Below are 27,152 nucleotides of genomic sequence, written 5' to 3'. Positions count from 1 at the left end.
GATGTCAATGTTGTGAACAGAGTGCCCCATGGTGGCGGGGGTGTTATGGTATGGGCAGGCATAAGCTATGGACAACAAACACAATTGGATTTTATCGATGGCAATTTAAATGCACAGAATACTGTGACGAGATCCTGAGGCCCCTTGTCGTGCCATTAATCCACCGCCATCACCTCATGTTTCAGCATGATAATGCATAGCCCCATGTCGCAAGGATCTGTACACAATTCCTGGAAACTGAAAATGTTCTACTTCTTCCATGGCATGCAGACTCACCAGACATTAAACCCATTGAGCATGTTTGGGATGCTCTGGATCGATGTGTACGACAGCCGGTTCCAGTTTCCGCCAATATCCAGCAACTTTGTACAGCCATTGAAGAGGAGTGGGACAACATTCCACAAGCCACAATCAACAGCCTGATCAACTCTATGTGAAGGAGATGTGTTACGCTATATGAGGCAAATGGTCACACCAGATACTGACTGGTTTTCTGATCCATGCCCCAAACCTTTTTTTAAGTTACAGTATCTGTGACCAACAAATGCATATCTGTATTCCCAGTCATGTGAAATCTATAGATTTTAAGCCTAGTGAATTTATTTCATTTGACTGAATTCCTTATATGAAATGTAACTCAGTAAAATCTTTGAAATTGTTGCATGTTGCGTTTATATTTGTGTTCAGTATAATTTGCAGCTATTTTCAAACACTAAAAGGGCATTATCATTATAATAGTATTATTCCAACATCATAGTTTGGAAATATATACAAAACACAGGAAATCAAGTTTTGGAGTGCACTGGACCTTTAAAATATGCATTTCTCTTATCCTTATCTTATCCTTGCCAATTCATCAATTTTCCAACTCAGGATAAATCTCAGGATAGTGTCTCATGATCTGAACAACAGAAATACAGCTACCACTGTTCTCAGATGCCTGCACCTGCAGTCTTGCTGCTGATGTAATGCCTGATGACTTGAGTGAAGAAGTTTGCAGATACTGGCAGTGGTGCAAAGTACTGAGGTAAAAATGCTTTAAAGTACTATTTAAGTCGTATTGGGGGGGAATCTGTACTTTACTATTTCAATTTTTGACTACTTTTACTTTACTACATTCCTAAAGAAAATAATGTACTTTTTACTCCATACATTTCCCCTAACACAATGCTTAGCTGGACAGGAAAATGGTCCAATTAATTCACTTATCAAGAGAACATCCCTGGTCATCCCTACTGAATCTGATCTGGAGGACTCACTAAACACAAATGCTTTGGCTATCTAAAAAAAAAAAATTATAATAATTTGTGCAGCAATTTGAAATTATTTATACTTTTACTTTTGATACTTAAGTGTATTTTTGCAATTACATTTACTTTTGATACTTACAGTTGAAGTCAGAAGTTTACATGCACTTAGGTTGGAGTCATTAACACTCGTTTTTCAACCACTCCACAAATGTCTTGTTAACAAACTATAGTTTTGGCAAGTCGGTGAGGACCTCTACTTTGTGCATGACACAAGTCAGTTTTCCAACAATTGTTTACAGACAGATTATTTCACTTATAATAAACTGAATCATAATTCCAGTGGGTCAGAAGTTTACATACACTAAGTTGACTGTGCCTTTAAACAGCTTGGAAAATTCCAGAAATTATGTCATGGCTTTAGAAGCTTCTGAGAGGCTAATTGCCATCATTTGAGTCAATTGGAGGTGTACCTGTGGAGGTATTTCAAGGCCTACTTTCAAACTCAATGCCTCTTTGCTTGACATCATGGAAAAATCAAAAGAAATCTGCCAAGACCTCAGAAAAAAAATTGTAGACCTCCACAAGTCTGGTTCATCCTTGGGAGTGATGCATTCCAAATGCTTGACGGTACCACGTTCATCTGTACAAACAACAGTATGCAAGTATAAACACCATGGAACCAGGAAGGAAGGATCTCTAGAGATTAACGTACTTTGGTGCGAAAAGTGCAAATCAATCCCAGAACAACAGCAAAGGACCTTGTGAAGATGCTGGAGGAAACATGTACAAAAGCATCTATATTCACAGTAAAACGAGTCCTATATCGAGATAACTTGAAAGGCCACTCAGCAAGGAAGAAGCCACTGCTCAAAAACCACCATAAAAAAAGCAAGACTACGGTTTGCAACTGCACATGGGGACAAATATCGTACTTCTTGGAGAAATGTCCTCTGGTCTGATGAAACAAAAGAGGAGGCAGGGGCAGGGCAGGGAAATTATGTGGAGGCAGGGAAATTATGTGGATATATTGAAGCAACATCTCAAGACATCAGTCAGGAAGTTGAAGCTTGGTCGCAAATGGGTCTTCCAAATGGACAATGACCCCAAGCATACTTCCAAAGTTGTGGCAAAATGGCTTAAGGACAACAAAGTCAAGGTATTGGAGTGGCCATCACAAATCCCTGACCTCAATCCTATAGAAAATTTGTGGCCAGAATTGATCAAGTGTGTGCGAGCAAGGAGGCCTACAAACCTGACTCAGTTACACCAGTTCTGTCAGGAGGAATGGGCCAAAATTCACCCAACTTATTGTGGGAAGCTTGTGGAAGGCTACCTGAAATGTTTGACACAAGTTAAACAATTTAAAGGCAATGCTACCAAATACTAATTGAGTGTATGTAAACTTCTGACCCACTGGGAATGTGATGAAATAAAAGCTGAAATAAATCACTCTCTACTATTATTCTGACATTTCACATTCTTAAAATAAAGTGGTGATCCTAACTGACCTAAGGTGTATGTTGACTTCCACTTCCACTTTTAGACTTTCAATCAAGTAGTATTTTACTGGGTGACTTTCACTTGAGTCATTTTCTGGTAAGGTATATTTACTTTTACTCAAGTGTGACAATTGGATACTTTTTACACCACTGGATGCTTGAGTTGTGTGGCAGCTACACTGCCACTGCAGCCAGGGAGGGGAACAAGGGCATTTCACAGGATACAGTGGTGCTGAACATTGCTACCAGGAGTTGGAGGCACAGCGTTCTATTAAGCGGGTTTGGGGGAACTGCGCTCCAATGCAGGTTGGGAGAATTCCCAATAGTTTAAACTAGTTTAGGTTGAAAGTGTTAAGAAAATGTCTACATTGTGAAAGAAGTCTGACCTCAATGGGTCTTCCTGGTTGATTTTTTTTATTTTTAAATAGTTCCATCACATAAAATGTTAATCCCAGGTATATTCACTGATTTATGTGAAGAGGTAAATCGTGTACAGATTGACCTCTCCCTATCCGAGCCTTAATGAAGTTAGGCACCAGCAGGCAGCACTGCAATTGAAAAAGACAGATTTTCTATGCGTCTATTATTAATGTGTCTGTTAGGTAGTCCATTCCCAAGGTAATCACATACCGGTAGATAGAGGACTCGGGTTCACTACACAATGTAGCTACAACGGATGGAACGTTCTCCTTTTGGGATTTGAGCTCATCAACACTGCGCGCTCTACAGGTGATTGGTGCTAGCCGCCGGCCAATCAGGGTGCGTCTTTTGTTGCAAAGTTGTTAACCCCCAACAAGACAGTTATCTTCTCCTATTCGTTAGCCAGCTAGTTTCGATAGCTTGCCAATCTTCTTTAAAATTACCCTTATCATTTCCTGATTTAAACAACGGATTAGTTCGGCGGAGGCTTTACGATACTAAAATCAGTTTAAAAAAATAGTATTTTCATAACTCCGTTGAATTTGTTTGACGATACCGTTTGCTACGTTTCACTTATGCCGTCTGGCCATTTGGGGATTCAATCTCATGATCATCAGAAATGTTATCACCCATCCTGGAGTAAATATAATGGTACGTTTTTCTGATATCTTTGACTTCGTCAATTTACTGATCGAAACTGTCTCGTGAAAATCGGTTTGTTTGCAAGATGGTTAGCTAGACAGTTACAGTTATTACAATTCAATCGAATGGCAAGTTGGCTTGCTGATTGACGTGACATCGGTGGTTGGCTAACGTTACAGCATCGAGACAGCTTCATTGTTAGCTAGCTAGTTAGCTGACGTCATTGTTTTTGTCTAGCTAAGTAAAACTGTTTTATTGTTTGGCTTGCGATAGTGTTGTAACTTGTCATTGGTTTTCAAAGGTTGTTCTGAGGTGCGAAATGCAAAACAAACTGTTTTTTATATTGTGTGGAAAAAGGGCCAGAGCCAGCTAACGTTACGGTCATTTCCAGAAAGGGTCATACTAAAATCTGATGTATAAACTGTGCAATACCGTTGTAAATTGGCTAATACGTTTTATAACCACTAACGTTAATTTGAATGTCACGTTATAACTAACTAGTTTACGTTAATTATATTTGATAGCTAAACACTGCCAGCCAAACTACCAGTGATCTAAAAAGGAACTGCACACATTCAGATTTAGGGTGTGTTTGTAAATTCAATCTGCAGTGCCAGAATGCGCTCTAGGCGTTCGTAAATTCAGAGCGTTCAGAGTGTACACACTGGAAGGTCAGACTGAGGAGTAGGGTTGATCCGAGCGTTCTGACCTCACAACAGCAGTCAAGCACCCAAGCTAGTTGGCTAGCTACTTCCAGACACAAATGAGAACATCTCACCCTAGCAGTGGTGGTTAGGCTGTTTTTATCAGTGGAGGTTGCTGAGGGGATGACAGCTCACAATCATGGCTGGAATGGAGTCAATGGAGTGGGATCAACCACATGGAAACCATGTCTTTGTGTTTGGTACAATTCCATTGGCTCTATTCCAGCCATTATGAGCTATCCTCCCCTCAGCAGCCTCCTGGTTTTTGTTACCCAGAGTGTTGGTGACTAATTGTGCTGCTGACAATTTAATAATGTGTTTTTGCCTATTTTTATTGTCACCTGTCGTATTTAACAGGTGTTGAGCATTCGTAAATTCCTTAGTTATTCTGAGCTCTGGCACACTCGTCTGAAATCGGAGTAGATAGCCAGAATAAATTTACGAACGCACCCTTAGTACTTGAAATTTGACTGAAGGAATCTGTGATGACTAATGCCAAGTTGTTTGGAATGATGGTAATTAACATAATACACCTGTGGAGTGGCTTGATCAAACTACTCCTGGCCCCTGCATGTCAGAGACTAAACGCTATACTTGTCCTGGGCCTGTATTAAAGGATGTCGGAGAAGGAGTGATGATTTTAGGATCAGTTTAGCCTTTTAGATCATGATAATAAGATGACATGGACGGACGGACGGACGGGGGGGGCTGCTGATTCTTGATCAGCACTCCTACTCTGATGCACATTTTGATTTAAGTTGCTCTTTGCAATTGGAATTGCTGTCCCAGTCCTGTCCTACCAACATGATGACCCCTATAATTACAAACACTCAAAGAAATTATAACTGCTTTGTTTTTTTTATTCCCATTCAGATCCCAATAATGCTGTCTTTTGTAATGGATTACCCTGGGTGGAATCTACAACTCTTGGACCCTGGCTAGATCCGATGTCTGCCATTACTATAGGTAAGCCCAGATAATGTTTTTATAATATGGGCTTTAGCACCAGATGCCTCTGCTTGCCATTAAGGAGTTATAGGGTTAAGGCCCTGTGACAGACTAGCATACTTTCCAGCGGTAAGCTGTGATCATGACTCTCAGTTCCATTAAATTACACATGAGTCATTTGGATGAAGGCATCTTCTGTACAAGGGAGTTTTGTTAAGAGGGGCGACGCTCAGTCTGAACATTAACACGTATGCGGTACAGTTTTGGAAACATAAGGACCTTATCTTTCACGTCAGAGAAATTCATTTCACAAAACAAAAGGTTAAATTTATACACACTGTTTAATAATATATTTTTTTTTAAATCTCCCCCTTCGATATTGTCTCATTGCTGCAGCTCCCCAATGGGCTCTGGAGGTGAAGGTCGAGTCATGCATCCCCTGAAACATGACCCGCCAAACTGCGCTTCTTAACAACACCGGCATCCGGCCCGCCACAAGTAGTTGCTAGAGCGCGATGAGCCAAGTAAAGCCCCACCTGGCCAAACCCTCCCCTAATCCAGACAACGCTGAGCCAATTGTGTTCCGCCCTATCGGACTCCCGATCACGGCTGGTCGTTATACAGCCCGGGTTTGAACCCATGTCTGTAGTGGCACCTCTATCACTGTGATGCAGTGCCTTAGACCGCTGCGCCACTCGGGAGGCCCCGATACACACCTTTTTTTATAGGGTTAAGATTCCCACACAGCCATATTTCCATGTTACAGCACTTGTTTACGGAAACAGATGGAAGACAGTGGACTAGGGCTAATTAGCTGTCTGCCTCTTCGGAGACGCAGTTTGTAAACGGAAGATGGACGCCATAAACGTGTTGTCACTGGAAAAATACTGTTGGCTGCAACTGAGTTAAAACGGTGTACAGTAAGTATGTATTTTGCATTTGTGAAGTTATTTTGATATATGAAAGAGGGATTTATGTTTCTAGAATGATACCGTTATTAAGAATTGATTCACGTTAGATGGGAGTATTGGCTGTTTTGGCGTCTAGAGCCAAACAATATGTAAGGTCCTTGGACTAAGGAGTAAGGTTAGGCTCCTTTAGTCCAATATTGGGCTTACATTAAAGAAACTGGAGATGGGTCCATAGGGCAAGAGCCTCTCTAGCTTTGAAAAGGCTTACTTATTCAAGGACCAGAACCCTTTGTTTTGAGATTCTTCATTTTCCCAAATATTAAAATTACTGTGGGACACACAGAGGACCCACACAGTTCTGTTGGAGAGGGTCACTGTTCTAGGATTGATCACAAGAGGGTGACATTTTTGAACTTTGAAAATACTTTTGGAAGCTTTTCAGTTTTTACCTTACTGGTAATTTAGTCACTATTTAGTGAATGATTAGCTTATTTTACATTTATAATATAGTTATTTAAAAAAACTTGTTCATGCTTCATCTCAAGGGTTTTATTTTATTCATGTTTTACAGGAACTAGGTGTTATCACTGCATCAGCAAGATAAAGCAAACCCCCTCTAAATGTACAAATCACATGTAAAGCAGGAGAAGAATGTGCATGATGATACAACATGTACACTCTTTTACCTCATTTGCACACACTGTTTATAGATTTTTTTATATTGTGTTATTGACTGTTTGTTTGTTTATCCCATGTGTAACTTTGTTGTTTTTGTCGCACTGCTTTGCTTTATCTTGTCCAGGTCGCGGTTGTAAATGAGAACTTGTTCTCAACTAGCCTACCTGGTTAAATAAACGTGAAATACAAAAAAGGTAGCCTAGTGGTTAAAGTGTTGGACTTGTAACTGAAAGAAAGGTTGCAAGATCAAATCTCCAAGCTGACAAGGTAAAAATCTGTCATTCTGCCCCTGAACAAGGCAGTTAACCCACTGTTCCTTGGCTGTCATTGAAAATAAGATTTTGTTCGTAACTGACTTGCCTAGTTAAATAAAGGTTAAAAGAATATATGTTACTGTGACAATTCAGAATTATTTAGTCACTGATGATGAATTGGCAAATGTAGGCTATTTAGTTTGCAATCAATTAGGGACATGCAGCGAAATATTCTGTAGTGTCAATGCCCCTTTGTTATTGCAATCCCAAATGTAACCTGAATCTTAGAGTTAACTAGTTCTCCAAATTGTTTTATTTACTTGTTTACTTTTGGGGCGCTGGGAGGGTGGAGGGGGCGCTTTGCCCCACCCCCACCGTCGCGCACGCGCTCGGAACCGTGTGGGAATGGCTGTTCAATGATCGGTGGGTTGGGCTGCTCTATGCGAACGGAGCGTTATAAAGAGTTTTTAATGTCCGCCATGTTGGCCATGGCGTACTCAACCACCGATAGACAGCGAAGCCTCTGAAAAAATAGACCGAAAGAGAGCGACCAAGATCCGGGCCTTCCCGGCTCCGTTCGACGCCCTAAATATAGCTTTCAACCAGTCGAACCGTAGATTCCTGAAAAACAACAGAGTCACCCATGAAAGCGCAACTCGAGACCGTTGTGATTTTTTTGGAGATCGGATAGATTTATGTTGCATCTCGAATTATAAAAAATGAGTAAATTGTCGTTTCGGGCACGGGCGCTGGACGCGTCCAAGCCACTACCCGTCTTCCGATGTGAGGATTTACCAGACCTGCACGAATATGCATCTATTAACCGGGCAGTGCCGCAGATGCCGACGGGGATGGAAAAAGAAGAGGAATCGGTATGTTTTATAGTTCGAAAATCTGAGAATAAACACGTAAACTTATTTTTATATTTTGAGAGGTGTTACTCTTTTTTTTTCTGCGCAAGTTTGCACAAAATGGCCGCCAATTGTATTTTCTAAAAGACGACGAAAATGTGGTGTAGATACCATGCTAATAATACATTAATACACTTTACAGATCACTACGAGTTATTATTTATATATATTATACTATATTCTGGTTTTAACTGGATGTTTTCGCGTGAGATGATTTTCAAAGTACAAAGGAATCACGTGACTTCCGTCAATCCGACATTTTGTTGTCAGTCTTTGGGATGGGCCTTGTGTTGGCGTAATGGCAAAGGACCGGTGCAAGGGGGAGCTAAATATCGGAAATTATATATGCCCTCCAACTGTGTCTGTAGGGGGGGGGGGTGTGCCTTGCGTGGAGGTGTGCCTTGCGTGGATAGTCTGTCTTTTCATAAGTGTGCGCTCCAGATAGCCTATGCATTGACTCGCAGGTTGATCTGTTGAATTATTATAAATTAGCGCGCCAACGAATGCATGAGAGCAATGGCTGCACATTTTTGATTTACTTTCAATAAGCATATGGTTGGCTAAATACAATTTGTATTTTGCTGGACACCTCTAGGTTCATATTTGGCTTTACGCTCAAGGATTCAAGTCCCAGCAAGTTTTGGCTAGGCACGTGGCCTTGTTATGATGTGGACGTTTGTACCTGTCAATATGACATGTAGCCTCTGTTTTTGGTTTTCCGCTGTCATGTCTCATGGGCCGGTCTGTGTTTACATTTCAGTGCACTAACTTGTATATCCAGCTTTGTAGTTGATTAGTTTAAAAAATAATATTGTATCCATATTTTATACATGCCATGCTTCAGTTGAAACCTTTTTTCTAGTGATTCAGTTGTCTAAAATACAATTTTTATTTCACCCTTTGTGTACTTTACTGTATTTATACTTAGGATATCGCATTTCAACTTAAGTTTTTTTTTTTTATCGCTGGGGGACTACTTTAATTGCACATTTCGACTTGATTGTGTTGATTTATTTATGGCGGGACCAGGCCAGCACATGTCTTCTTGACATTCCTCTGTGACACAATGTATCTTAATGCTCTGAGGCTCACAGCAGAAGTCCCAGCAGTGGGACTCTTCACAAAGAAGTCTCCACTCCATTCTTATGTTGCATAATAGAGGCACATAACAATAGGAGTGGTCTGTTTATTTATGCAGTATACTGTGCACAATCACCCTGTCAAAGGGGAGCTGTCGGGCAACAGACAGCTTCTCAAGTGACTGGCATGGGAAATGAGATAAGCATGGTATCCACCTTATGTCACAAAGTTGTTTTTAATGGATGTTTTGGGTGGGGGAATCGATGTTCTAGCTTGCGCTATGCGTGTGCCTTATTCCAATTGATTGCTCATTAGACAAATTTTTCAACCTGGCTGGTCAACTTTTAATAACTGTGAACTGTGTCAGTCCACACAGCCAGTGTTTGTTGGGTGAACTCTCTGTCACTGGGTCAGTGTCTGAGACATGATGCAGAGGGAATTGGAGGGATGTGTTTTGTCTGAGTGCCAGTTTTGCTTGAACACACAGATGTTGGCAGTCGACCAGTTTCTCACTGCTATGACCGCATTCACCTGGAATGTGTTGTGTGATGGGCTAGCCTACCTGACCCAAATCTCCGCTGCACCCTACTCCCTATGTAGTGCACTTCTTTTGACCAAGGCCCATAGGGCTATGGTCAGAAGTACTACACTATATAGGGAAATGGCTGTACTTTGGGATTCAGTCACATACCATCTCCCCCTCATAGATGTGTTGAGCCTTGGTGAGATTAGCACAGGGGCTGTATTTATCAAGAGTATCAGAGTAGAAAGGCTGATTTGGGATTAGTTTTTCCTTGTAGATCACAATGAATAAGATTACATGGACTGAAAGGGACCTGCTCCTAGATCAGCACTCCTACCCTGAGACGTGCATTATATATGTCCCCAGATGGTTTCAGGAAACAATTTATAGAAGTAGCTGTGTAGAGCACTTCTTAGTCTCACAGTAGTGGAGTTACATAACCAGTTCTTCTCTCCAGACATGCTCTGTGTGTATCCCAAATGGCACCCTATACAGTGACCTACTGTTCACCAGGTCCCATAGGGCTCTGGTGAAGAGTAATGCACGGTGTTTTTTGGTACTCATCCAGAGTTTAACAGTAGTAAAGAGGCAGATGGTTCAGTCAGTTTATCCTCTGCTAGCCCATTGCCAACGCTAGGGAAGTAGCCTATACAAAGGGAGTGTTTTGATTAAATTTATTCCCTGGTACTTTTTAGCCAGTAGATTTTAAAGTAGTGCTCACAAGCCAAAAGTGGTTGTGGGGGTTGCCTTAATCGACATTCATGTCATCAGCTCCCAGGGAGCAGTTGTTGTTGGGGGTTAACTGCCTTGCTCAAGGTCAAAACGTCAGATTTTTGGGTTACTGGGCCAACACACTTAACCACTAGGCTACCTACTACGTCAAATATGTGCACCACGTCATTGCTCTGCTTTGGTGGGTGCATCTTGCTAGCTGTCACTCATATGGCCAGGGGCTGAAGCTCATTGGTTGAACTCCAATTGTTAGGAGATTGGCACACATGGGGGAACATGGTGCAGCACAGCTTCCAGAAAAATGGTTGCTTTGAAACTAGGGATTTTGTGTTGGAGGTAAGACAGTCATTCTGATCAAAGATTATGCATATATGAACTACACATTGACAAATCCAGCCCAAAACGGAAGGTAAAATAATGCTTAGTAATCACCGAAGTTTCGGACGTGTCCTTACGTTTGGCATCAATTGTACTTTTTTCCCCCAAGGCTGCAGTTCTAGGCCGATATAAAACATCTTATAGAGGAGAATAATCAGCTTGTGAATGCAGTGTTTTAGCTTGCTCATGCTATGCTCACTGAGGAAAAAACCTCCTGCAAGGTTATGCAAGAGACAAACAAAGTAAACGGCTGTGTCTGAAATGGTATCCTATTCCCTATATAGTGCACTACTTTTGACCAAAGCTCTGGTCAAGGCTTTGAATGGGTGCAATGGGAACTGAAAATATTGAAGCGTCTAGAAGCTGCGTAGTCTATATCGGAGCTGGCCTTTGGAGCAGATTCCAGAGTGCTGAAAATGAAACATGTAATTGGTTGTCAACAGTAATTTTCTCAGTAATCCTTGGAGTAGGCTAACAGTCTCTTGATTCCTATGCAAACCACATCTATTGTAATGTAGAACAAACTTGCAGGGAAGTGCACTATTCTCAGCCCTTTGGGAAGAGTAAGGTTGCATCACGATTCTCCACACTTTTCCCAAAGTGTGCACTCCCAGTCATGGATTTGATGTAGTACCAATTGGCTGGAGGAAGATACCATGACGGAGTGTGCAATTGCAGTCTTTGGTAGAAGGGTGGAGAATTGGGACATAGCCAAAGATTTCTGTAGTGTAGTGGGGACTTAAGGCATCAATTTAGCCTCACTCTGTGTGTGCTGTAGCCAAGGCAAACCTGCAGGTGACTATGTCCATGTAGGATTACTAATATTCTGGGTTGGGCAGCAGAGATGGTATTCGTTGCTTTGTATGGGAAGGGTTCTGTTCCTCTTCACCTACGCTACCGCCAACCCTTTGCAACAAGAGAGGAGTAGGTTTGGGCGGAATCTAGATTTTCATATCGTCATTCTCTCATCCCGGGATTTATGGTATTACCGGCATAGCACACACGGGTCACAAAAATGCAGGAGTAGACAGCCAAATCATGCTCATAAAGTTATGTAAGTGTAGCTACCGAATGTTATTTTCGGTGAGTGGACATTTACAAAGGAAATTGTGCAAATAAACAAAGTTGTGACGCATGCATTTCTGAAGGAAGAGCATCATGTGTACACTGAGCAGATGGGAGAAGAACAGAGAAGGGAAAACTCGAGGAAGCACAGGGAAAAAATGGCAACTGTACAGAACTCATCCAGAGCTCTTTAACTTCTGGCAGAAAGTGATTTATAAAATATCTGATGGCAAACATTAAGTAGTGAATTGCATACAGGTGTGACTTCATCACCTCACGTGCGCCGCACAACAGACACTTGCTGATAGATATAGAACACTACGGACTCACCAGCTCGCTTTCTCCTGTTGTGCTAATTACAAACACATGACTGGCTCAACTGTTCTGGGGAACCACAGTAAGCTTCATAATGTGATGGGTGAAATGAATGCTAACATATTGCACAAGTTGACTGCAGGTATTTAACTTAAGTAGCTACAAATGTTCAAAGTTATTGAAAGACAAAGTTTTGATGGTATTGAAAAACCGTCCCGTGGCTTTTTCCAAATACCCCGGTATACTGCTGCCCAAGCCTAGAGAGACGCTCACTTTATTTAGCAAATACAACTAGGGCTGTGATTGTCACGGAATGTTGAGGGTTATTGGTAATATTGTGGTGATTGGTCAAATTTGCAAGCCCTCGTAATAGTGGTGGTGAGGAGTAGGAGCTCTGCCGTACCGTACCCTTTGTGTCCAGAAGTAATTAATCCATTCATTGTAGTCATGCTCTGTAGAGTTGCTGTTTTCTTGTGTCAATTAACCCGTGACATTCCTGGATTACTCATTATATTAATGAAGTCTGATTTTAACCTTTCTAGGACACACGTTCCGCTAGCGGAACCCCTCGACAACATTCCGCTGAAAAGGCAGTGCGGGAATATCAAAAATATTTTTTTAAATATGTAACTTTCACACATTAACAAGTCCAATACAGCAAATTAAAGATTAACAAGATGTTTATCTACCCATCGTGTCCGATTTAAAAGAAAGAAAAATGCTTTACAGCGAAACACAACATATGATTATGTTAGATCACCGCCAGTCCAAAAAAACACACAGCCATTTTTCCAGCCAAAGATAGGAGTCACAAAAAGCAGAAATGGAGAGAGAATGATTCACTAACCTTTGATCTTCATCAGATGACACTCATAGGACATCATGTTACACAATAATGTATGTTTTGTTCGATAATGTGCATATTTATATCCACAAATCTGTTTACATTGGCGACATGTTCAGAAATGCCTCCCAAATATCTGGAGAAATTGCAGAGAGCCACGTCAAATAACAGAAATACTCATCATAAACTTTGATGAAAGATACATGTTTTATATAGAATTGAAGATACACTTGTTCTTAATGCAACCGCCGTGTCGGATTAAAAAAAAAAAAAAAAAAAACTACGGTAAAAGCAAACCATGCAATAATCTGAGACGGTGCTCAGAAACATTTCTCCGCCATGTTGGAGTCAACAGAAATATGAAATCACACTATAAATATTCCCTTTGATCATCATCAGAATGCACTCCCAGGAATCCTAGTTCCACAATAAATTGTTGTTTTGTTCGATAATGTCCATTATTTATGTCCAAGTAGCTACTTTTGTTAGCACGTTTAGTACACATATCCAAACACGCTCGTCCAAGGGAACGTCGGACGATAACTTCAAGAAATTATATTACAGGTCGAATAAATTTGTCAAACTAAGTATAGAATCAATCTTTAGGATGTTATCATAAATATTCAATAACATTCCAACCGGAGAATTCCTTTGTGTTTATAGAAGTAATGGCTCTCTGCCAGACCACTGACTCAAACAGCTCCCATCCGGCTCAACATCACAGTAGACGCTTCATTCAACGTTCTACAGACTGTTGACATCTAGTGGAAGCCGTAGGAAGTGCAAACAGATCCATATCCCACTGCGATTTCAATAGGCGATGAGTTAAATCGACCAGCCTCAGAATTCCCACTTCCTGTTTGGATAGTTTCTCAGGTTTTTGCCTGCCATAAGAGTTCTGTTATACTCACAGACATCATTCAAACAATTTTAGAAACGTCAGAGTGTTTTCTATCCAATATGAATAATAATATGCATATATTAGCAACTGGGACAGAGTAGGAGGCAGTTCACTCTGGGCACGCTATTCGTTCAAAGTGAAAATGCTGCCCCCTATCCCTAAAAAGTGAATCAACAAATACAATATTACATTTTAAAACGTTAAGGGTACAAGACTGTATATATATATATATATATATCTGGCTAAATTGGCAAAATCACTACATATCCCATCAGGCTAAGCGGGGAGAGGCTGCTTGTTGTCACAGTTCCAAGTCAAAAACATCCAGCTAACATCCATGATATCCTTTGCCGCCGTAGTCTTATGACATATCTCAAACCAGTCATTACTATTCAACAAAATAATAAAACAAATTAAGTTTCTTTCCAGTGAATTTCTGAGTTATATGATTGTAGAACTAGCAAAGGAGTTTTGAAGGTGAGGGTTTAGTATTTATGAAGTTTGGCAACTAGAGCTAGCGTAGTTCAACTAGTTTAGCCAGGCATAACAAGCTTGGGCTTAGTGTGCACCCATGCATACTACGCTAATTCAGGAGACTGGTTGTACTTTTTATGCCCTGCTATCAGGAGCTGGTAGCAAAGTTTGATTAAACAATTCAGAGACTGAAACAAATAAATCAGATGACTAGTAGTTGAGTGCGACTCGATATACAATCCCAAAATCAGCTACAACTGTCAGTAAAGCAAAGCTTCAAATGATGTTTGAGTAAACCCTGAATACAGAAAATGAATGAAGTCTCTTCTGGACATGGTAAACACCACCTCCCTCACCACTCTACACTGAGTATACCAAACATTAGGAACACCTTCCTAATATTTTTCCCCTCGGAACAGCCTAAATTGGTCATGGCATGGAATCTACTAGCTGTTGAAAGCGTTCCACAGCGATGCTGGCCCATGTTGACTCCAATGCTTCCGACTGTTGTCATGTTAGCTGGATGTCCTTTGGGTGGTGGACCATTCTTGATACACACTGGAAACTGTTGAGTGTGAACCCAGCAGCGTTGCAGTTCTTGACACAAACCGGTGCGCCTGTCACCTACTTCCATACACTGTTCAAAGGCACTTAAATCTTTTGTCTTGCCCATTCACCCTCTGGTTGTGTCTATACTTGACACTTAAATGAGACTTCCACTATCAGAATATGAATATTGCATTGAAAAGACTGGTCTAGATGCACAAAAGTTGCTTTGTGTGTGATTGTGTTCAGATCTGGCTGACCACTTCAAAAGGTGGTCAGGGATGCATTCCGTCCAGACTGAGGAGAAATCCGCACACAATCAGCTACCGAAAGCATATACAGTGGGCGACGTCATCAGCACTCCTCCCACAAGTCTCCAGAAATTATGCTAACCCATTTGCAAGTGTTGCTTGCTAAGTACAGAGGTTAGCTACAGTAGTTAGCTACTGCCATCAGTTGTTATCATCCACCGTTTTGTAAAATGCATTTGAATCTGGACACACTTTGGACACAGACACGTTTAAATGTCGGTGTAGATGCATGACATGTTTGAAATTCCATGATCAGAATAGTGTATGTGTCGAACTGCTTTGCTTTATCTTGGCCCGGTCGCAGTTGCAAATGAGAACTTGTTCTCAACTAGCTTACCTGGTTATATATATATATATATATATATATATATATATATATATTTGTAAGAGTACTAAAGCTGCATGAACTCTAGTCTAGACACGGCTGCTGAATGGCACACATAGACAATCCATGTCTCGATTGTCTCGAGGCTTAAAAACTGGTCCCCCCTTCAACTACACTGATTCTTGAAGTGGAATTAATAAGGGATCAGACCTGGTCAGTCTCATGGAAAGAGCAGGTGTTCTTAATGTTTTGTGTACTTAGTGTATATGCTGGGAATTGTTGCTCAATCGTGGAATCCTGGAGGGGACTAACTATGGCTTATCCCAAATGGCACTCTATTCCTTATAGTGCACTACTTTTGACCAGAGGGTCTGGCGCTGGTTGAAAGTATGGAATGGTGTGCCATTTGGTACACACACTAGGCCCCTCAACTCTTGACCTTAAAACAAGTCCCACCTGTTTTTTTCCATTGTTCCCCTCTAATCAGGGACTGATGTAGACCTTGGACAACAGGTGGGTGCCATTTAATTATCAGGTAGGACACAACCAGCAGACTCCTGACCTCGTAGGGGTAAGATTTGAATACCCCTGCACTAGGCTATAAATTGTAATCCAGTCACTGGTTAGGCCTATTTCCCATGGGTATGAATGACATTATTTTCAAATTGGCACCAGCTAACTCGGTCATAGAATACCTGCACAATTAAATATTTTGTGGTATGTTGCAGACAGCAATTTGTTTATGTATTATTTTGTTTCCATAATGTCCTTTCAAAGCGGTGACCAAGTTCCATAAACGAATCATTGTACCTGTGTAGATGAAGGAGATTTGACTGCTGCTGACAATGAAACACTTTTCTGGACTCTAGTTGGAAGTGAATGGCATGTGTCCCAGATGGCACCCTGTTCATTATATAGCACACTACTTTTGACTATGGCCCAAGTATTCCATATGTAGTGCAGTACTAGTGCACTGAATTGGGTGCCATTTGGGATGCAGACAGTGAGACCGCAGAGCACACTGAAGCTTGCCTAGGGACCCCAGAACAGAGCTGTGGCGAGCGGCACAGTGAAGCCATAATCGCACACTCCTGAGAGATTATGTACAAATCTGGGACCACGCTGTGCTGCTGCTGTCTTGACAGGCTGCCAATGGCACAATGCCCAGGTCTGAGAGCCAGAGGCCCGTTAGTTTTACTACTGTCAGACGAGTACCCCCCCCCCCCCCCCCCCTGGCACTTTTCCTCAGGATGACACAAATCCTATTTAGGTTATGGTAATTCATCTTAAAAGAACATGCAACTCGAGGATGCAGCAGCTTTTCAAGTTTTACTGGTCGTATACACGGAGTACGCATATTATACATTGTCCAACAAAATGCTTACTTGCAGGTTCCTTCTCGACAATGCAACCAGAATTAATAAATGATAAGAATACGTACATAAAGTACATTTTATAATGAGTATAACATAGGAAGGCACAATTTATAGTCCAATTTTACATGTGTATTGGGGATGGGGTGTAATGTATGACCTGAGCGGTATAATAAGTAGGCTTGGGCGGTTTACCGGGGTATTTCGATAAAGCCGCCTGCAATGCTTTTTCAATACTGTTGAAACTATTTCTAAAGTTGTTTTAATACATTTTAATATTTGTAGCTACTTTTTAAGTACCTGCAGTCAACTTGTGCAATAAGTTAGGAAATAAAGTTCATTGCTTTCTTCATTTCACCTGTCACATTATGAATTTTACGGTAGTCCAGTCACGTGGTGTTTGTTTACAAGCACACAACGATGAGAGACCGGGGCCTTGTGAGTCATTCACTGTTGTGCAGCATGCGCCAGGTGATCTAATTATATTATGGAATACACAAATGTTTGCCAGCTAGATATCTTAACTATTAACTGTCTAAAATGTACTAAATGCTCAGAAGTCGTGCATTTGGTAAGCTAATTTAGTAGCTAAGTGGTAAGCTTCTTCCAAAATCAAGCTTTCGCTTGGTAACAGCAGAGAATCCTCTCCTGGATCAAGAGCCTTGCTGGTTAATATTTGTTTTGTGCATACAGCAAACTGTGAGTAATTGTTTTTGTTACTTATATAGTTTAGGACAGAAACTGTACAAAATGTTCCCAATGACCTAGTTAAAGAAAAGGAGGACCGCATTCTCAAAGCTCAGATGCAATAATTGAGCTAGTGTGCGGCTCTCCTTTTTTCTTTTTCAAGTGTTATACTCCACTAGCCAGCACCTCGCCTAAATAGGTGTTTTTTTCACCTCCAGCCCAACGCACTAGTTAGCATTTAATTAGCATTCTCTATGGGATTTGTTAGCATTGCTAACCTTCGGATTACAGAGCATCAGTGGGGTTTGAAAACAGCGGCCCTTGTGTTCAGTGCCTGTATTACTGCATATTCCGGTATGACAATCTGGATACTGTCTAAGCCGATATTTTCCTTGCCAAAAAAACAGACTGATTTTATTTAAAAAAATTGCAGCCTTTTAACTTCTTATGGCTGCAGGGGCAGTATTGAGTAGCTTGGATGAAAGGTGGCCATAGTAAACTGCCTGCTCCTCAGTCCCAGTTGCGAATATATGCATATTATTTATTTGTATTTTGATAGAAAACACTGAAGTTTCTAAAACTGTTTGAATGATGTCTGTGAGTATAATAGAACTCATATGGCAGGCAAAAACCTGAGAAAAATTCCAAACAGGAAGTGGGTATTCTGAGGTTGGTCGATTTTTAACCAAGACCCTATTGAATACACAGTGGGATATGGATGAGTTTGCACTTCCTACGGCTTCCACTATATGTCAACAGTCTTTAGAACCTTATCTGATGCCTCTACTGTGAAGCGGGGCCGAAGGAGACAGGAATTAGTCAGGTCTGCCATGACCTGACCATGCACGTTCACATGAGGGAGCTCTGTTCCATCGCACGTCTGAAGTCGATGTAATTCTCCGGTTGGAACGTTACTGAAGATTTATGTTAAAAACATTCTAAAGATTGATTCAATACATCGTTTGACATGTTTCTACCGACTGTTACGGAACTTTTTGACATTTCGTCAGCATTTAGTGAACGTGCTTTCTGACTTTGAATTTGATTATCAAACACGCTAACAAAAATTGCTGTTTGGACATAAATGTTGGACATTACCAAACAAAATTAACATTGGAAGTGGGAGTCCCGGGAGTGCATTCCGACGAAGATCAGCAAAGGTAAGTGAAAATGTATAATGCTTTTTATGAGTTTTGACTGCACAATTTGGCGGGTAACTGTATGGCTTCCTTTTTTTGTGGCTGAACGCTGTTCTCAGATTGAATATTGTGCTTTTGCCGTGAAGCTTTTTGAAATCTGACACAGCGGTTGCATTAAGAACAAGTGTATCTTTAATTCTATGTAAAACATGTATCTTTCATCAAAGTTTATGATGAGTATTTATGTTATTTGACGTGGCCATCTGTAATTACTTTCGCTATTTTGGAGCCATTTCTGAACATGGCGCCAATGTAAAACCACGATTTGTGGCTATAAATATGCACATAATCGAACAAAACATAAATGTATTGTATAACACGATGTCATATGACTGTCATCTGATGAAGTTGTTCAAAGGTTAGTGATTAATTTTATCTCTATTTGTGGGTTTTGTGAAACGTGGTAATCTGTGTTAACCTGTCTAGGATGAGAGTGCCGCTAGCGGCACTCCCCCCCCCCCCCCCCCCCCCCCCCCCCCCCACTGAAAAGGCAGAGCCGCGAAATTCAAAATAAAAAATATTTTTTAAATATTTAACTTTCACACATTAAAGTCCAATACAGCTAATGAAAGACACAGATCTTGTGAATCCAGCCAACATGTCCGATTTTTAAAATGTTTTACAGGGAAGACAAAATATGTAAATCTATTAGCTAACCACCTTAGCAAAAGACACCACTTTTTCTAACTCCATCAGTTTTTTACTCCATCAGCAGCTATCACAAATTCGACCAAATGAAGATGTATATAGCCACTAACTAAGAAACAACTTCCTAAGATGACAGTCTGATAACATATTTATTGTATAGCATATGTTTTTTTTGAAAAATCTGCATATTTATGGTATAAATCATAAATTACATTTCAGCTACACTCAAAAATTGCACCGAAAGCAGCCATAACATTTACAGACACCAACATCAAATACCTAATTACTCCTCATAAAACATTTCGGAGAAATACATACTGTGCAGCAATTGAAAAACAGGATTCTTGTGATTCCAGACAATATTTCCGATTTATGAAATGTTTTACATCGAAAGCTAAATGTAGCGCTAAATTAGCATAGCCACGCCAGACAGACACACTTGGGCGCGCGCGACCAGTTGACATGCACGACAGATATATGAAATAACGTTATAAATTTGGTCTTACTATGGCTGATCTTTCATCGGAATGTTGATCAAGTTGTCCTTAGTCCAGAATAGTCGTTCAATCCATTCAGAATGGCAACTTTCCATCTTCCTTTAGCCTGGGTACTAGTCGAGTGGCACGGATCTCTCCAAAGTAAACAAAGGAAACATTACAGAACACGGCAAAACTCCCGAAAAAATTCAAATAATCTGATTAAACTATATTGAAAACATACATTACGATGACATGGTCTCATTTATCAAATCAAATCCGAGCTGGAGATAGTTCACATCAGAAACGGCAGCAAACAAAACATGATATCTCTCCCAAGTCGCGCGCTTCTGACTTCCTGAAATTGACGGTCACGCTAAAGAAATAGGTCTTATTTCACGTCAGAACAAGATAAACTCAAGATTTCTCTTATGACGTCCTCTTGACACCCCGAGGAAGGCGTACGAGGTGTGTTTCGGGTCATAGGTGGCATGACCATATATAGGCAGAGCGTTGAAGCGAGCATAAACATCTTGCATTTTACTTCCTGGTTGGGGAAAGTGCTGCCAAAGGACTTGTGTTCCACTCAGAGAAAAAATTAAAACGGTTTTAGAAACTATAGATTATTTTCTATCCAACAGTATTAACAATATGCATATTGTAAGAGCAAAAATATATTAGGAGGCCGTTTGAAAATTTGCACATATTTTCCATTTTTTCCAAAACGCCCCCTACAGCCCTAACAGGTTAATGCGACCCTGTATACTGTAACGAGGAGTCAATCCATATAGCCAGTTTTCTGCCACATTTTCTTTTGCGTGCAGGGACCGACATTAATGAAATCCCGCTGGCCCGGGGCCAGTAAAAACGTGTAGGCAAGTGACTCGTCATTCAACTTTTCAGCACATTTTTGCATTCCAGGTCAACGTTTACCTGTTCTGTCAGTCTACCATTTGAAGACCAAACACGTCAGTCATGCTATTTCTATTTGAGTAATATGATTGGCTGTTCATTCAAGCACCACCACACTTCCGCGAGTCACAACCACTCGAGCAGTACATGAGTTGATGCCATCACAGCACACGCAAGCTGTCCAGAGCAAAAAGAAGCGCCCATCAATCTACTCGCAGAGCTTTTTTTAGGGGAAAATGATTTACAAAGTAAACCTTCAATAGTAAACATGCAAGCATTTCCTGCGGAACAATGGAGAGCTTGGTGTATTGATTTGCAACGTCTATTGAGAAATTTCTTAGGAGCTAGCTACCTTTTTTATGTTTGGATCCCGCAACGCGATTGGCAGCTGGGGCTGCTACGATCTGTCCGGTGATCCTGACAACGCCTGGGTCTAAGGAGTTGTTTTGCGTAGCATCTAGCCTAGATGTTATCAAGTTAGCTGGGTTTTCTTGAGGACTTGAACACAGCCCGTGACATGGTTAGCCATTGTGGCTGGGACCACAGATTGTCCTGGGCTTGTAGCTGTCTAGATCCCTGCTGTGTGTTGTTTTCAATATTCCCTGTGACCTGCCCTGTCTGGAACTGCTTGGAGTAAAAGTGTTACCATGACAAAGACCAAAGCCAGTGGGAGTATCATTTGAGGACAGTGGTGTGCCTCTATCACAGGTGAAGGATCTTTTAAACAGAGTTCTACAATTAAGCCATTTTTTTGTTGTAACAACTGCAAGTGTTTTGTCCAAATACTGGTGGAGTCAGCTAATAAAATGGACGACCTGACCAGATTTCAGGACCTGAACAGTTTGCACTTCTCTCAGTCAGCTCGATGAGTTTAAACAGCAGAACGGCAAGATGACAGCAATCTGTAAGTCATTGAGAGAGGACATCAGTTGTGTATGTAAATCCATGATAAACTGATTTCTCCGTCCTTGTTATCTTGAGGGACAATTTAAGGTGGAACAACATGAATGTGGAATAAATTGCAGAATCTCCATGAAACCTGGATGGAGTCTAGGGACAAAGTGAGGGAAATGATCTGGAAGAAACTGAAGATGGACCAAAGGAATGTATATCTTCCTCAAAGAGGACTATCCAGAAGCTTTGCGCTGAAAGAGGAAAGAACTTATGAAAGCTGCCAGAGCGCGTGAGTACATTGCTTACATCTGTAATGACAGTCTCATTGTCCACCCTTCCTCCAAAAAGCCTGGAACAGAGAGCCAAGCCTATGGGTTCGTACCGTCAACCCCACAGCGCACACACCAACTGATTTAATGGACTGCTGACTGTATATTTTGTTCTTTGTTTGCTCTTTTCCATAGCTCTCTGATAAGCTACTCAGGAAAAGGCTGAAATTAGCCCATATTAATATGTAACCTTCCAAATAATGTTCATGAAATCAATAACTTGCTAACATCAGAACATTCATATATTAGCAGTTTCTGAGACTCAGATTGTTAATTTGATACAGCACTAGCAATACAAGCTTGTAATATCTACAGAAGAGACAGGAATGCTTATGGATGTGTTGCTGAATATACACTGCTCAAAAAAATAAAGGGAACACTTAAACAACACAATGTAACAACAAGTCAATCACACTTCTGTGAAATCAAACTGTCCACTTAGGAAGCAACACTGATTGACAATAAATTTCACATGCAGTTGTGCAAATGGAATAGACAAAAAGTGGAAATTATAGGCAATTAGCAAGACACCCCTCAAAACAGGAGTGATTCTGCAGGTGGTGACCACAGACCACTTCTCAGTTCCTATGCTTCCTGGCTGATGTTTTGGTCACTTTTGAATGCTGGCGGAGCTCTCGCTCTAGTGGTAGCATGAGACGGAGTCTACAACCCACACAAGTGGAACAGGTAGTGCAGTTCATCCAGGATAGCACATCAATGCGAACTGTGGCAAAAAGGTTTGCTGTGTCTGTCAGCGTAGTTTCCAGAGCATGGAGGCCCTACCAGGAGACAGGCCAGTACATCAGGAGACGTGGAGGAGGCCGTAGGAGGGCAACAACCCAGCAGCAGGACCGGTACCTCCGCCTTAGTGCAAGGAGGTGCACTGCCAGAGCCCTGCAAAATGACCTCCAGCAGGCCACAAATGTGCATGTGTCAGCATATGGTCTCACAAGGGGTCTGAGGATCTCATCTCGGTACCTAATGGCAGTCAGGCTACCTCTGGCGAGCACATGGAGGGCTGTGCGGCCCCACAAAGAAATGCCACCCCACACCATGACTGACCCATCGCCAAACCGGTCATGCTGGAGGATGTTGCAGGCAGCAGAACGTTCTCCACGGCGTCTCCAGACTGTCACGTCTGTCACATGTGCTCAGTGTGAACCTGCTTTCATCTGTGAAGAGCACAGGGCGCCAGTGGCGAATTTGCCAATCTTGGTGTTCTCTGGCAAATGCCAAACGTCCTGCACGGTGTTGGGCTGTAAGCACAACCCCCACCTGTGGACGTCGGGCCCTCATACCACCCTCATGGAGTCTGTTTCTGACCGTTTGAGCAGACACATGCGCATTTGTGGCCTGCTGGAGGTCATTTTGCAGGGCTCTGGCAGTGCACCTCCTTGCACTAAGGCGGAGGTACCGGTCCTGCTGCTGGGTTGTTGCCCTCCTACGGCCTCCACCACGTCTCCTGATGTACTGACCTGTCTCCTGGTAGCGCCTGCATGCTCTGGACACTACGCTGACAGACACAGCAAACCTTTTTGCCACAGTTCGCATTGATGTGCCATCCTGGATGAACTGCACTACCTGAGCCACTTGTGTGGGTTGTAGACTCCGTCTCATGCTACCACTAGAGTGAGAGCACCGCCAGCATTCAAAAGTGACCAAAACATCAGCCAGGAAGCATAGGAACTGAGAAGTGGTCTGTGGTCACCACCTGCAGAATCACTCCTGTTTTGGGGGGTGTCTTGCTAATTGCCTATAATTTCCACCTTTTGTCTATTCCATTTGCACAACAGCATGTGAAATTTATTGTCAATCAGTGTTGCTTCCTAAGTGGACAGTTTGATTTCACAGAAGTTTGATTGACTTGGAGTTACATTGTGTTGTTTAAGTGTTCCCTTTATTTTTTTGAGCAGTGTATATTCAGAGCCATATCCCTGTAATGCTTACGGGTTGAAGTGTTGTGGTTTAAGGTTCACTTCTAAATAATGTTTGAAATGCTTGATAGTGTATGTGATGTAAACAGAGTTCTACTTTCTTGGGGCCTTGAATATTGACGGGTTTTCATCAAGTGGTCCGCTCAAGAGGAAGCTTCTCACTGTAATCGGTGCCCATAATCTACCACGGTGTTTACAAACACTACAGGAACAAGATCATCCACATGTATTGATCACATTTTTACTAATACTGTAGAAACTACTAATACTGTAGAAACTTGTTCTAAAGCTGTATCTCTACCCATTGGATGCTGATTTCGGGGCTATATCCAGCAAAGCCAAAGTTCCCGGTAGCTGGGCCCAAAAGATTTTGCTGTGACTCTTTTGTGGATAATGGTAAAAATAGTTGTTGGTCTGTGATTTAATAAGGAGCATTCCGACACTGCACTTGGTGAAATTGCTTCAAATGATTGATAAACATGCATGCACCTGTTAAGAAACGGACTATTAAAACCATTTAAGGCTCCATGGATTGAGGAATTGTAAAACTGTATGGTTGAGAGGCTAATAAGTCAGGCTGCACATCTGCCTTCCTGCAAATTGAGAAATTATGTAACTAAACTCAACAAAAATAATAAACTTATGAAGTCGAGGTCAATGATATAAACTTTTCGATGAAGATTGTGACCCCTCACTGCGTGAACAATAGGTAGGCTAGTAGAGTTTTAATGTCACGTGAACAAGTACAATGAAATGCCGTCTTGCCAGCTCTAAACCCCCAAAATGTAGTACTAGTAATAACATAAGTTAGAACAAGAAATAAGAACACGAAAGTAAGAAGCTAGACTGAACAAAAATATAAAGGCAACATGTAAAGTGTTGATCACAAATGTTCTATTTGCACAAAGCTTATTTCTCTAAAATGTTGTGGACAAATTTGTTTAAGTCCCGGTTAGTGAGTGTCTCCTTTGCCAAGATAATCCATCCACCTGACAGATGGCAGATGTCTCAAGCTGAGGAGCGTGCAATTGGCATTCTTTTTCCAAAGAATTGGATGTACCGAAACAAAGCTGAAAATGTGGCCACCATTTGTTCCTGTTCCCAAGAAAGTTAAGGTAACTGAACTCAATGACTATTGCCCTATTGCACTCACTTCTGTCATCATGAAGTGCTTTGAGAGACTAGTCAAAGATCATAACTCCACCCTACCTGATACCCTAGACCCACTCCAATTTGCTTACTGGTCCAATGATGATAGTCACACTGCACACTGCCCTATCCCATCTGGACAAGAGGAATACCTATGTAAGAATGCTGTTCATTGACTACAGCTCAGTGTTTAACACTATAGTACCCTCCAAACTTGTCATTAAGCTCGAGACCCTGGGTCTCGACCCCACCCTGTGCAACTGGGTCCTGGACTTCCTGACGGGCTGCCCGCAGGTGGTGACTGCAGGAAACACTGGGGCCCCACAAGGGTGCGGTCTCAGCCCTCTCCTGTACTACCTGTTCACCCATGACTGTGTGCCCATGCACTCTCCCAACTCAATCAAGTTTGCAGACGACACTACAGTGGTAGGCCTGATTACCAATAACGACAAGACGGTCTACAGGGAAGTGGTGAGGGCCTTCGGAGTGTGGTGTCAGGAAAGTAACCTCTCACTCAACATGAACAAAACAAAGGAAATGATCGTAGACTTCAGGAAACAGCAGGAGTACCCCCCCCCCCCACCCATCCACTTCGACGGGACAGTAGTGAAGGTGGAAAGCTTCAAGTTCCTTGGCGTTGATGTCACAGACAAACTGGAATGGTCCACCCACATAGACAGGGTGATGAAGGAGAAAAGGCGCCTCTTCAACCTCAGGAGGCTGAAGAAATTTGGCTTGTTATCTCACACAATCTTTTACAGATGCACAATTGAGAGCATCCTGTCGGGCTGTATCACCGCTTGGTATGGAAACTGCACCCCCCTCAACCGCAAGGCTCTCCAGAGGGTAGTGCGGTCTGCTCAACGCATCACCGGGGGCAAACTACCTGCCCTCCAGGACACCTACACCACCCGATGTCACAGGAAGGCCAAAAAGATCAAGGACAATTTCCTTATGAACTGTAACTCAGAAATCTTTGAAATTGGTGCGTTTTATTTTATGTATACTATACATGGAGTACCAGTCAAGTTTGGACACCTACTAATTTAAGGTTTTTCTTTATTTTTACTATTTTCTACAATGTAGAATAATAGTGGAAACAGAACTATAAAATAACACATGGAATCAAGTAGTAACTAAAGTGTTAAACTAATCAAAATATATTTTATATTTGAGATTCTTTAAATGTGGCCTTGACAGCTTTGCGCATACTCGGCATTCCCTCAACCAGCTTCACCAGTCTTGAAGGCAAACACACGATTGCATTTGTTATTTCATAGTTTGGTAATCTTCACTAGTCTACAATGTAAAAATAAAGAAACACTTGAATGAGTAGGTGTATCCTAACTTTTTGACCGGTATGTATTCAAACTATGAGACTCGAAATTGAGCTCCGTTGCATCCAGTTTACATTGTTTCATCCTTGATGTTTCTACAACTTGATTGGAGTCCACCTGTGGTAAATTAAATTGATTGGAAATGATTTGGAAAGGCGCACACACCTGCCTATATAAGATCCCACAGAAGACAGAGCAAAAACTAAGCCATGAGGTCGAAGGAATTGTCCGTAGAGCTCCAAGACAGGATTGTGTCGAGGCACAGATCTGGGGAAGGGTACCAACAAAATTGTGCAGCATTGAAGGTCCCCAAGAACACAGTGGCCTCCATCATTCTTAAATTGAAGAAGTTTGGAACCACCAAGACCCTAACTAGAGCTGGCTGCCTGGACAAACTGAGCAATCGGGGGTGAAGGGTCTTGTTTAGGGAAGTGACAGAGCTCCAGAGTTTCTCTGTGGAGATGGGGCAACTTTCCCCAAGGACAACATTCTCTGCAGCACTT

At 41.7% G+C, this 27,152-nt stretch overlaps 1 protein-coding gene across 3 annotated transcripts in view; it reads left to right on the top strand.

Annotated features, from left to right (window-relative positions):
- Positions 1 to 3,536: 3,536 nt before the first annotated feature.
- Positions 3,537 to 27,152, top strand: part of LOC129823655 (enhancer of polycomb homolog 1-like) — a 51,993-nt gene continuing 28,377 nt past the window's right edge. Inside the window, exons 1-3 of one of the 3 annotated variants that reach the window (XM_055882537.1) lie at positions 3,537 to 3,820; positions 5,389 to 5,481; positions 5,860 to 6,383. Coding sequence is in view for 1 of the 3 variants with exons in the window: in XM_055882535.1 (XP_055738510.1) it covers positions 8,026 to 8,178 (153 nt within the window). In the remaining 2 variants the exon portion in view is untranslated. Of the gene's footprint in view, positions 3,821 to 5,388; positions 5,482 to 5,859; positions 6,384 to 7,692; positions 8,179 to 27,152 lie in introns of those variants that run through there. The other 2 variants (XM_055882536.1, XM_055882535.1) reach the window with 2 other exon arrangements.

This window comes from Salvelinus fontinalis, chromosome 26 (genome assembly GCF_029448725.1).
Source record: "Salvelinus fontinalis isolate EN_2023a chromosome 26, ASM2944872v1, whole genome shotgun sequence".
Taxonomy (NCBI): Eukaryota; Metazoa; Chordata; class Actinopteri; order Salmoniformes; family Salmonidae; genus Salvelinus; species Salvelinus fontinalis.
Note: the sequence above shows the minus strand (reverse complement) of the source record. Positions and strands in the feature narration are given on the sequence as shown.